Source organism: Apteryx mantelli, chromosome 1, assembly GCF_036417845.1.
Source record: "Apteryx mantelli isolate bAptMan1 chromosome 1, bAptMan1.hap1, whole genome shotgun sequence".
Taxonomy (NCBI): domain Eukaryota; kingdom Metazoa; phylum Chordata; class Aves; order Apterygiformes; family Apterygidae; genus Apteryx; species Apteryx mantelli.
In genome coordinates this window covers 80,840,938-80,854,515 of record NC_089978.1, presented here as the reverse complement: position 1 = coordinate 80,854,515, position 13,578 = coordinate 80,840,938, and the positions used below count along the sequence as shown (strand labels likewise).

Sequence of the window (13,578 nt, the reverse complement as noted above, 5' to 3'; positions counted from 1 at the left end):
TGCCTATATAGGTATGCCTATGCAGATGAATAGACAGCAAGCAGAAATGTGAAAACCAGAAATTATTCAATTAATTGGTGAACAGAGAAAACTGAAATTATGGTTTCATGACAAAGTGGCATAAAAATCCACCACTTCATCTCATATGTTTGCCCAATTTATAATGGAGATCATTTTCTTTTCTGTCTTGAAAAACCTTGTTATAGTCTACTATGACACGTTAATAGAAGCCTCACTGAAAGAAAGAGGAAAAATCAAATCAAATCAGACTTTACAAGACAAAAGTTTGGCTGGTGACTTGTATTAGAAAAAACAGAACAGTTTTAATATTATCTCTGTATTAGTCTGGAGACATTCCCCCAGAAACAGATCTGAATCTGAAATTCCAGAAGTGATGCAAGTTAAGAATACTGTATTCTGTTCAGTGATGGACAAACACAGGAAAAAGGAAGATAAGAAAATTGGAAAGTATAGCAAATAAAATGTAGCAAAAATACACACATTGTTCACCATTCTGAAGTATAAAGTTAAAAAGGAAAATCAGAATTCCCATTATTTTCCATCAAATTGAAGAAGCTTTCGGGAGTTTTGAGTGTTTTATTAAATTTGACTTCATAATGAATAATACCATTTGATTATAAAATGTGATAACTTAAAAAAAAAATCCTATGGAAAACAGTGTCATAACACCACATAAATAATTAGAAAGGGACTATCCCTAGACAGCTGTTTTAGTGTAGCGCTCTTTTGGTTTCCTGAACTTTTGCTGTATAAGTTTGTATTGGTCAATGAAAAAGAAAAAGCCAAAGTAGCACAAGGGTCTTCTGTTGTTCAGTACACATCTTACCTTTAGTTTGTCCGTTGATTCAATTTATTACAGTCACCTTGGTTTCAGCTGGATCCAAAGAGAATGAGGAGAACACTGGTAGAATAACGGAGCAAAAATACTTCCCCTTTTTTTTTTTTTTAATTTTGTGGGGGGGTTTTTTGAAATTTTCAGAGCAAAAGTGCTGATCTCTTCCTTTCAAATGCCTCTGTGGTCTCGAGAGAAATAACTGTTTTCCCTTGGTTTAGTCAGGTTTTTTTTCTTTTTTTTTCTTTTCAAAGTTGTTAATTTCATTGGCATTTGTGATTAATTGTGCTTTAAAGATGCTGATGTGTAAAGTTAATCCTTTTTTTCAGCTTGCTTAACTAAATTCAGCTTACGGTTTAATTTTTTCCACTTAATTTTCTTTCCATTAGCCAGCAGTGTGTAACTATTACATGTAGAATACACTAAGCTTCTGTCTCTGTTTTAAAACTTAACATTGAAAGAGATGGAGGAAAGAAATTTGTTTACCTTTTTCACTGTTTGAAAGAGTGCATTTGGAAATGAAGTGTAGCAATGTTGGTTATTTCCTCCTGCTTTTCCTGATTTTTTATTTTTTTATGATTACCTGAAGAAATGATGATGTACTGCTATTGTATGTGTACCACATGAGGAATGTATCCTCATGCTGAAGAAGAGAACCTTATTCCTTTTGATTTTTTTTCTTTTTTTGTTTTTAATTGATGACTGCTTGATGGCAAAAAAAAAAAAAAAAAAAGCTGCATGTGGGCTAGCTTTTGGTAGGAGGAATGGAGGTTGGTCCAAACAAGCCTGCCAGGGATGTCACTCTGTGAGGGGTGGGCCTGAATCCCTTACGTGGTAATTACAAGTAAGGTAGAAGTTAATGAGTTCACAGGAATTTTCGCTGCATATCTTCATGGCTATGGAGTTTTCAGGTGGCTGTTTTCAATGTAATCAAAGTCTTCATTTGATTGAAGTCTATGTAGCTGTGGCGGATACAACAGTGAAGCGCAGTTCAGTGGAAGCTTCTTCCAGGTCTCCTTTAAATTGGTTCCCCACTTCCCCTTCTATTGGCTTTTTCTCAAAAAAAGTACAAGAAAGATACCAACAAAGATACTGTCTTCCTAATAAAAGACTGTATGCGGAATTAGTAAATTACTTGTATTAGTAATTGGATATGTTGGCAAAGTTTCTAGAGCTAGTGTGGTGGTAATTGATGCAAACAAAAATGGATTTTGTTGTTCTATAGCTTTTACAAAGAAATAACAAAAAAAAAAAAACTTGAATGCAAACATTTTTCCGCTGCTACTGTCTTGAGCATCTTAAGTCATGCAATTGTTTCATATGCAGTTTCATTTTTTCCCCCGCACAGCTGATTTACCCATTGTATATTTATTTTTCTATCCTGCCTTGCTGTGTTTTCACATATGCAAATAATCATTTTAAAAATTAAATATTTTTATTAAAGGAGGTTTTCTGAAAAATGTAAATCTTTGCTCTCTGGAGGTATTAGGAACAGCTGCATTCTAGCTCCCTTATACCTAGGGAAGCCAAACAGCCAGAGAACGCAAACGCACACAAGTATTCACACACTGAAATCATGACATGTGTCAGGGGAGTATAAGAGAGAACCCTGAAGAAATAACCTTTCCACAACAGTGCTTTTCCATAGCCGGCTACCTCCAATAAAAACTTAGAGTAAACATAGCCTGTGACAAATGAACTGAAACTCTGATGCAGTGGGACTGAAGAAAATAAGCTATTTGAAGAGAGCACAGTTTTGGGGAAAACTAACCATATTATAGCAAGGACATAGGAGTTAAGGAAAGACTTCTTACCTGTGTAATCTTTAGACTTTTTTTTTATATATATATTTCTACCCACACATGATATGCTGCAGATTATTTACATTAAATTCCTTTGAAGGAATGCATTTTATTAAAAAAGACATTTAGACCACTGCTTTATGTTAACAGCTCTTTATTTCCATTAGTTTACTATGGCCTTACTTCAAATGTTTTCAGAATCAAGAAATCTATATCTGGAATAAAAGGTTGACCTGTATTTAGAATCGCATTTCAATGATAGAACAGGTTAGCATTTTGGGGGAAGAAAATGGGCTTGCTTATTAGTATAAACATTTAAGGGGGCATAAGATAGCTTTTAAATGAGAGATGTATTGACGTTAAAGGAGGAGGAGGTTTACACTCCTTGTCTTGCTGTCCAGCTGGAAATCTAGCAAGACAAGAGTGCATGCATTTACATTTTAAAGGCTGTCTTCAAAAATAATGGAACTTCAGCTTCCAATTGACTGACTAGATTCTGAAAAATAGAGCAGAAATTTGTGCAGGGGCACATGGACAGATTGATCATGTTTCCAGATGAATGGGTTAGGTGATACACCTATTTACTAATCTACACACGTTATTAGCAGTAATAATTCCAGTTCCTGTAAGTTGGGCATGTGACTCCACTTGGAAAAAAAAATGTATTGCAGATGAGATTGCTGTTTATAGAGATTGTCAAAACAGCTGAGACAGCTGTGAATGCTGTGTTAAGATGCAATAAGCAAAATATGTCAGACTTCTTGCATTGTAAGTAATTGTAGAAACTTGTCCGTTGGGGAATAATGATGATGCACAAAGAAGAAATAATCCCTGAACTCAGCATGTGGAATGAGAGCAAGTTTCCAGAGCCAAAACTTCAGTTTTGTATGTTTGCACCTGAAGTCCCAGTAAAACAACTGTTATTTTAACAGTGTCAGTGAATGTGGGAATATTTGGAGATGATGACATAAGTGATAGCAAAAATGTACAAGGCATGTTTTCTTCTTCTCTCTCATTTATATTATTAACTGTAGTAAGGAACAATGTCTGACAGGTTAACTTGGCATAGTTGGCTATGGACTGAAGCTAGAAATAAACATGTTCTATGAATTCTTGTCTTTGGAAAATTTCTCACTTTTTGATCTCATCCTTCATAAGTGATTAAATCTGTATCTTGAGCCTAGCATTTTTTAAGCAATGTTTTAAAGCGTTTCCTAGCTGGTCATTATGAAGTTTTTCATTCAGATTAATTCTTGAAAGAAACAAAGAAAATATCAATGAGATATGTTACTGCTAGAGAAGATATATACTCCGCGGACCAGTTTTTCATTTCTGACAATTTGTCAAGTGGCTGCTGTCGCCCATACATGAAGTACTTCTTTCCCCAGCCCCACTTTCTTTCCTGGCAGGAACTTCTTCATATTGCCAGGATGTTACTATTCTCTTCCTCTGCCCGTTGTGCTTCTTTTTTTTCCTTCTTCTTCTTTTTAATGTTTTCTCTCCTGTCGTACCCGCTCTTTGAGTTAACCTTGGAGGTGGGGATCATGTTTGACAATTTCAGAGTCAGATTTTTCTCTGTTATTGTTGTGAGGGCTCTTTCTTTTGTCTCTTCTGCCTTCCTGAGGCGTTTCATGCTAAAAATGTCGTAACTCTTACCTTCCCTATTCGAGTCCTTTTAAATTGTTTTTGTCCATCACTGCTTGTGGAGGGTTAAAATAATTTTCAGAATGGGTTATTTTAGTAAAAGGGGAAAAAAATGTAATAAAAATACCCCAAAGGCAGGACTAGGAGAGAAGTTGGAATCAAATTGAAAGCAGTTTTGTACTGACAGGAAAGCGATTGATTCCCTACTGGCCAGCAGCATACAAAGCACTTCTCTGCAGCTCTAGGAGTGCCTAAAGCAGTGGGCCTTGCAATTATCAGTGTTATACATATTAAAGCTATATTAAATATGGTTGCTTGCTTGACCGTTTCCAAGTTTTAGTTAATATTTTTTTCAATTGTAAACTAAAATATAAGGGGGTTGATTATATTTCTCCTGTACAGAAGAGAAGATCAAATGGCTAGAAATGTTTTTTGGCATTCCCACAAGATTAGCTAACTAACAGAGCCTTGCTATTGCCAACTTCATATGAAGTCATACATTACAAATTAAAAAAACAAAAACCTCATCAGAATGCATCTTTTATAGTAATCAGACATTTCCCTGCAAGCATGTTTCAGACTAAACATTGAGCAGTATATTTGTACTGTACATATATACAAACGTGTTACTAAAATATCTATATCGTGCAGTCATGTATTCCATAATTATCTGCTTGATAAAACTATCATTGTCTGACCCTTTTGTTTATTGTGGCTTATAATAACTTGGACTTTAAATTTGTGTTCTAGGATGTTCTTTCCTGGTACAACCTATAACTGATGCAAGTAACTTGTCTCCCTTCTACTTTGCCTTTTCCTCCTCTGGGGCAGAAGGCAGGAGTGACTAGGCAGGAGCAAGGAGTCTGATTTGCCTGAGACTGTTGCTTGGAGTCAGTGGAGCAAAAAGGCTGGGTCATGTGGGAAATACATATCAGAGAAGTTGGGATGTCAAAGAAAAGAATTAGCTGGACTAGGGATTTTTTTTTTAGGAACAGGAGACCAGACATAGGTATTCAGGATGCAGGGATTACTTTAAAGTAGCCAGGCATGGAAAGTAGGATAAGGATTCAAGCAGTTGGAAGATAAGAACAAAGAATTGAACACCTCGTAGAGAAACTGAGATAGTGACTTGAATGAAGTGTCTACAAACTTGTATGTATCTCTACTACATGATGTGATACTGTCTTGACACACATTTGTGCTGCTTCAGGTACTAAAAGCTAAACTCACTTTCATTTTTATGAAAGGCAAGGTTCTTCAGGGAACTCCATGCTACTGCAGTTAGACAGCTTTTATCAGAGTTAACTAACATGCTTTAAAAAGTAGCTTAAGTGTTCAGCATAGACAATTTTCGGAATAGTAGCCAAATGCCTCAAAACACAGAGAAGGAGTAGAGGCACTGAGAATTTCCGCAAGATGCTGAAATCTATGGTGAGCAACCAAAATGACAGTTAAGGCACTGGGAATGGAGCAGTAGGGCAGGAGAGGCTCTACGAGAGCACGCAGCTTGGTGGAGGAAAGCACAGGAAGAGAGAGTCGCGCTACGTGGCCACAAAGAGTGAGACGAGAGCTAGGACAGCAAACTGGGATAAGAATTTGGTTAAAGCTTTTGGTTCAGAAAGCATCACGCTTATGGGGAACAGAGGATAGAATTTGTGTGTGTCACACACTCCTTTCTGGGACTTTCTGTCTCTAAGAATCCCTGTCCTTTGCTGCCAGCATAAATCTGCAAAACTCGACAGCAGTTTGTGTCTTCTCATTCTCTAATACTGGTTGAAATAGAAGAAATCAACTAGCTGCTATTATCAGCTTTGATATATTAGCTATAGTGGTTTCATTTTACATGACAGATTTAAAAATTCTGGAACTACTGGTGGCCTTGTGAGATGCCATAGGATGTCATGCAATGGATTTTGTTTCTTTTAGTTTGTGTTTCTAGAAAACTGCACACACAAAGTAAAGAAATATGAAAATAGGGTCATGATATAATTTTAATTGTCCCCTTGTGTGTATTCTGGGATAACATCTTAATTTTCTGATGTGCTATTCTGAGATGCTGATTGCTGTGGTATTTGAATGTTTTGCAAAAACAGAATAACTTATTGTTTCAGTACATCTCTAGAGTAACTGAGAGTTATACCTGTTGTATAGTGGGCAGTGAGATTCAGGAGATTAAAGCTGTGTGCTTTCTCATTATGTATGTCTAATTTGAGACTTGATTTTTCAAGTACTGCAGTTTAGTATGATATACGTGCTCTTATCTACTTACTGCATTTTGAAAAATTGAATGTAGCAACCTAGAAAATAAGGTACATGTGGTTAATTCAAAACATTATTTTAAAAACAGTTACTACTAATCAAAACAATGTAATCACACCAGCACAGCTCTCTGCCAAGTCTAACTTACCTGCTCCTTTGCTTTATTGTGGAATCTACATATACCTTAAATCATCACATGGGAATGCTGTGGCAGAAGTCGTGCCACCATGAATATGTGAATGCAGGGTAAAGAAAAAAGACGAGACGGAACAAAAAACTTAACTCTGGAATCTTTTTCAACCTTATGACTTAAATTTATAAAACAGTGTAGTTGTCTCGGTCTAATTATGTATGTAATTATGGAATGTATTACACTGGGAAGAAAAGAGAGGGAATTCTGCCCCCTTTGAACTTAATACCAAAATTTACTGCATTTGCTCATGCAGTACTAAGTTTTTGATACCCTAAAGGAGTTTCTGTCAATCATTACAAGTTAACCTTTTTGTTTTGTGAAATCAGCCTATTAAGGAAAGAATCATCTTTGTTTTCTTTTAAATGAGAAGCAATGAAAAGAAGCAAAATGTATGAAGTGTTAGTTGGTTGTTGCCCGCTGACTGCAAGTTTGGAAAACCGAGACAAAAGTCAATTGGAAGGTTATCTACCTGAAATTAATATCCTGTGTCCAGCACAGTCTGTATTCATGATAGAAAACAGAGCTGAAACGATTTTACAGATATGGAGGGGTGTTCTCCTATGAACTGGTAAAGAACAGACATCCAGTCTCATTCTCCGTTAGACCCTGGTGGTTGTTTTGTCTGGGAGAGGTGTCCTGCATTCAGAGTGCTGCAGTTAAAAACGATCAAATCCTTTGCGTAGGGAGCTCAAACTTGTACAGGATAATGAAGTGTGTTTCCTTCTTACACAGGCAGCTGTGTTTTCACGATTCCCTGCATTAGCCTTCCATAGAAGATTGAATCAGGTTGAAGGTTTCTGACCATTAGGTTTGAGGTGTTCATTGCTTTGGGTTCATAGCATCAGTAGATAAAGCTCTGGTATTAACAACTGTGACTGACAGCTCCCCTTCTCTTTCCAATGTTCCTTTCTGTGGTAATTGCACAAGAGAGAAACTGAGCTCTCTTAGGGACTACTTTAAGCCAGCTGGATACCTGCTACAGAAACTAAAGCCCATACCTCTCAGTGAGAAGAGCCGTTCTTTGATCTTGATTTTTCTCTAGCAGAAGCATAGCTTCATATATGTGTTTATAAAAAAAAAAAATTCCCCTATATGCATTTCTCCCACTTATGGAGAGTTTGAAAGGATAAACATGTATAATGTTAGAGACATTGTTTAATGAGCTTCTGGTGGGTGGTTGGGGCAATGATGTTGAACTCATTTTGACATATTTTGAGATAAGCATTATTTGATTCTAGAATAAGTATGTACCTTGAGGAACATTTTTCGTGTGTGTGCATGTGGAATGGGAACATTTCAGATATTGCAAGAGTTCTCTTCCATACTGATCGAAATACGTTATGTTCGATAAGAAGGCATTGTTAAGATACTGCTAAATTTGTATTGTAAATAGGCATAAATATTAATACATATGTATGTGTGTGTATATATATATATATATAAAATATATTATATAAAATATTTTTGTCTTGCAGGGGTTGACAAGCTGATCCGTCATTTACACAAACACAGGATACCCATTGCTGTCGCCACTAGCTCAGCTGAAGTGACATTTCAGATGAAAACAGCCAGACACAAAGACTTCTTTGGTCTTTTTCATCATATTGTGTTGGGAGATGACCCTGAGGTAAAGCATGGCAAGCCACAGCCTGATGCATTTCTAGTTTGTGCAAAGAGATTTGACCATCCTGCGCCTCCAGAAAAGGTAAGGAGGGAACAAATTAGCTGAAAAGTTGTCAATGAACTGTCCAGATTACATTTGTTTTTGTTTTTTTTAACATGATAAATATTTATATTATATTGTATTTATAAGAATTGATACCAACATTTAAAAAATCATCAACCTGTTTTCAAAAATGTTTATATTGTTGAAGCAAGAGATCATTCGAAAGTATCATTTTCCTTCACTATACATAATGCAGATTGCTCTTATTTACCACATGGCACTCTGCAGTAATAGGAGAGTGTAATAATTTCCACTCTGTGCATAAATCTGAAAGCTTTACTTGCCTACTCAAAGTTTAGAGAAAATTATTTAAACATAGATCAGTTTACTTTTTGTTCATTTGTGGCTGATCTACCTCTTAAGTGTCTAAACATTAAAGATAACTTTTTTGTAAAGAGGGCATATATTTTTTTCTAAACCATCTCTTTCCTCTTGCATTCTAAATCTCTGAGAGAATAATTCCTGTTTTCTGATTTAAAACCTATCGGTTTGAGAAATCTGAAACAGTAGAAGTGTTTTCTTTCTCTCTCTGATATGTAACTTGCAAAACTTGATTCCTGACTGGAAATCTGTAGGGAGAATGTCTGAAAGATAAACTGATAGTTAGTTAAGGTAATGTGTTCACTTCTATTTAAATTAAGTTCCCTTTCTCCTTAAAATATTTTTTTTCACTTCTTGCATGTCTTGTGCAAAACAGAAGTTCTTAAGTTTTGGAGTTTCATTATTGCATAAAAACACATTACATACAAATTTTTACGCAACACCTTTAAGTGGATTAGACTGCAATTATTATTTCCTCAATAGGATTGTTGAGGAAAAAATAGGTATACAAATATATCTGGAATGGTTAGCTAAGATCCTTCAATCTTTCATGCTTCTTCAAGTTCTGATCCTGAGCCTATGTGATATTTTTGTTGGCTAGGAATCCAAAGTGATACAAGCTTGATGCAGACTGGCATACTATGAACAGTGTTAGCCAAACTACTGTTTTTCTGTTGTCCTCTTATCATTTTTTGTGCATGCATCAGCTCTGTTTGGAAACTTGGATATTCAAGGTGAGCAGTGAAATAAAGAAACTGTACCATATTTTGCTTATTTATCATGTAAAGTTTGTCTAGAGAAAAAGAATATGCATAAATGTTTGTGTGTAAGTGGATTATATAAAATCTATGTTGTGATTTATTTTAACTCTTGAGAAATTATGAAAGCATGCTGTCACATTTCCTTGTCACCAGTAGATGCTCAGAAAAGATAACCTAAATTTGCATCATTGTGTTGATGCAGATGGCTGTTGCGTGGATGTGTTAGGTTCTTGTGCGAGTAGGCTTTGTATGATATGTTCTAAATGTTGAGGAAGCTGAGTAGCAAAGCTGTAAATCTCAGCTTAGAATCCACTAATTATGAATTTTCATTATGTTAATTCTCAATTTAGAACAAATGTTGGGAGAAGAATGTTTTGGGGGGAGTGAGAGGGGAGTTGAAAACAGGGAACAAGTTTTGTTAAACTATTTTGTTAAACTATTTGCTCCATCCAGAAACCAAAGTTTAATGTTGCTATCATATAAAATTATTCTGTCTTGCATAACTATATGTCCAGGGAATATAAAACCAGGACATGCAATGTTGTATGGTGTGGTTTTGGTGAAACAGGATCACAGAGGTGTTTAATGCATACTTTTCATTTTGATAGGTACATGTCTATAAGATGTTTTATAATTCAGAAAACAGGAGAGTAGAAGGCATTGATAATTGATATGAAGCTGGGTCATACCTGGTATCGTATCTGAAGGAGTAAGGAGACGGAACGTCGGTTGTGTTGGTGACAAATTAAATGTTATTATTTGATGTGAGGGGCCTAATAGCAATGTCTAGAGGGACAGCATTTCCAAAGATCATAGTTTTTTTGGCTCTATTTCAGAAAAGTCACAAGGTGATCATTATTTAAAAGGACAAAAATTAAAAAAAAAGAAAGAAAAAAAACCAAACCCTGACACTGTGTTGTAAATATTTTTATTTATTCAGCTGTAAGTAGCTATAACTCTGTTTACAATGAAAATATTTAACACAGTAGTAACTACATTACACTCAATGATTTTAAACTTTAAAGGTGTGTTAGACAAACAAAAATTCAGTGTTCACAGTAGTTTTGTATAGTTCTTGTTTGTTCTTTAACCTTTCCTTGAAGAAGAACAGAATTAAAGCTGTGGCTGAATGTTTGAACCCATGCTTCTTCGTTGCAGGAAGTTGAGTTCCTTCAACTGAGATGCCCCTCAGTGCAAATAATTCAGCTGGTTTTTTTTAGATATTTTTTAGATGTTTAGGTTTTGTGGGGTTTGGGGTTTTTTTGTTTTGTTTTTTTTTGTTTTTTTGTAGATGGTCACATCTACAAAAGTCACAAATATCAGAGCATGGGGATTTAACACAAGACAAAATTCCAAGAGCAGCAGAATCAAAAAAGTACAGGCAAAACAATCTAAAACATTCATGACCAAACTGCAGTTTAGTGATGGCATGTGCAGTGTTTAATCCCAAGCGGTAGAGTAACGGAGCTACAGATTTGGAGTTCATGCTGAAAATCAGTAACATGCAAGTTTGCAGCAGTATATCAGGATGTACAGGCAATGTCTGCATAAGTAGATAATTGGGCTCAACAGGATCAGATTATTAGATCTAAGTATTTGGTATTCAGGCTCATGTATCTCTGCAGGACGTGATTTGGATGTTTTCCATTAAGTTTAGTCTGATCCCTGGACTGAACACCAAGTGGCTGAAAGCTATGTGAGGTTCTTTGGACCTCTGTGTCCCCTTTAGGGTTGGAGATTGATTGATGTGCGCCTAGGAGGACTTCCAGTTTCGCTTCCTGCAAAAGTAGTCAAGTGCACAACAGAACTGCTCTGTGAAACAAACCATCATGTAGTGATTGAGGACTGCCGGGAGGTTTGCTTCAAAACTTCACTACTGCTCCAAACCAAAATATTATGTAGCCATAGAAGGCCAAAACCAGAACTTGGCAGTAGTGGCATATCAGCCTCTGACTCTTGCTATAGAGGCATACATCTACAGGAAGGCCATTCTAAAATCATATAAAAATGGATATGATGTCTACTTTAATCATTGGAGGGCGTAATAATTGTCCATTGGGCAATTTCTTAAATGTTGACTTTTTGATTTACAGTATCTGGTGAACTAGGAATTTAGTAAGCATAAAGGTGAGACTCATCACAGTGCAGGAATTTGAAACAAGATACACCCTGTAAATTCACCATAAATCTTAGTGTCTTATGATCTATGAAGTTTCGTATGAACTTCCAACACTAAAAATACATGCACCATCATGTGAGTAATTAATTAAATCAGTCAAGTAATCAAAATGTGATCAGCAGTTTAAATACTAGCAATTTTGTCTTAAACTCAAATAGTGTTAAAAAATTTGGGGGAGAAATATGTGCCAAATTCTGCTCTCAAATATACAAATGCAACTCTTGTCAAAACCAGCTGGAGAAACAATTTGTGCTTGACTGTTGTAGAGATTTCCTGCCATAATGTTCAAAACATTGTGTTCTTTTTATGTATTTTATTTAGGTAATTGGGAAAAAAAAGTACAGAGAGTATTATTTTTGCACATGTTTTGTTATTTTCCTGCCTTTATACGGTCATAATTTAGAAAGTAAGTTGTTTCATATTTTTCTAGAATTAGTTACTTAGTATTTTGCTGTTTTTCAAATTTATACAAAGGGAATTTCTCTTCCCTGCTGTGAAATGGATCCTTTAAAATGTGCTGCAAAGGCAGAATCAGAATTTAATTGATGACACATCTGTGAAATTTGATAAATTCAGCTATGTGCTTCACAAATCTGATCTGTAGAAAAACAAGGAAACAAAAGTGCTTTCACCACATAATGTTTCTCTGTTGGATTCTGAATTAAAGGGCTTAAAAGATTTTAAAGCATGCTTTTGGACTTTATAAATATGATTTTAGAATATTAATCTTTGTTTTTAATGAGCATGTTTTAAGAGTTCATTTTAAAAAAATGCTCTCTGTGTGTGTTTGTGTGTGTACATGTATATAAAGTATGTATATCAACTGTAACTTTTCAATGGAATCTTGAAGCAATTTTGTTTCATAGTGACAAAAACATTATGTTGCTACGTGCATTTCAAATATGGTTTTATCCCAGAGGATTTCAGCCATTCATATGCAAACATTTAAATACATACTTCCAATATACTCATATCAGTATATACAGGTGAGTTAATTATTTGCCTACCTCAGGATCCGGAGGGTCAAGGCCTTTCTTTCCAGTATTTTGGGTTTTTTTGCTTTTCTGTAAAAATGAAGGACCTGACTAGTCATGGACATTAAAAACAAGCAAATGCCATTTATATCCATTGTATAAAAGAAAATAAGGCTGCAGTAATACAAATGTTTTTAATTCTCTTATGAAGAATCAATATGTTATAACTATTATGATCTGTATAATCTCTACCATTATATAAGCTAATCTATATAATCTATTATAACTATTTAAAAAATTCCAAGTCACTTTTAAATTATTGCCTTAATTTAAACTCTTTCTTTGCAGTTTCTTCCTTTTCTAATTAATTAATGGATCCGATAGTTACCAAGATTAGCGAGAGTTCATTAAAAATTTTCGGACTGAATAAATGACACTAGGATTTATGAGTCTCAGTGGGCTTTTTGTGTCATTAAAAAAAAAAGAACTTCAAAGATAAGCTTTTGGAGACATTTTGCTACAAAAGATGTTGCAGAAGAGTAATAGAAAATCAGGACATTGTGACCAGGGGGTAATATTAGTTTATATTGTACAAGGAAAAGATAAGGTGAAGGAGGCTGATTTGGCGCTTAATGTGAACATCATTATTGTGAGCTTGTGTAAAACTGGTTGCCAAAACCTGATTTTTTATTTCTAATCCCTCCCATGCAATTTTCTTTATGTTTCTCTCCTCTCCTCTCCTCCCCCTCACAACTTCACCACTTTTAGTATATGTCATATGTACTTATTATGGTTTTCAGATAAGCAATTATTTTTAGAGGTGTTTCTGTTATTCCTTATGTATACTTGGAGGTTGAATTTGTTAG

At 35.2% G+C, this 13,578-nt stretch overlaps 1 protein-coding gene across 4 annotated transcripts in view; it reads left to right on the top strand.

Moving 5' to 3' along the window:
• PUDP (pseudouridine 5'-phosphatase) overlaps window positions 1-13,578 on the top strand; it is a 79,762-nt gene that overhangs the window by 37,871 nt on the left and 28,313 nt on the right. For 3 of the 4 annotated variants that reach the window (XM_067296282.1, XM_013951008.2, XM_067296301.1), the window contains exon 3: window positions 8,227-8,456. In XM_067296282.1, the coding sequence (XP_067152383.1) occupies window positions 8,227-8,456 (230 nt within the window). Of the gene's footprint in view, window positions 1-8,226; window positions 8,457-9,399; window positions 9,448-13,578 lie in introns of those variants that run through there. The other variant, XM_067296288.1, reaches the window with a different exon arrangement.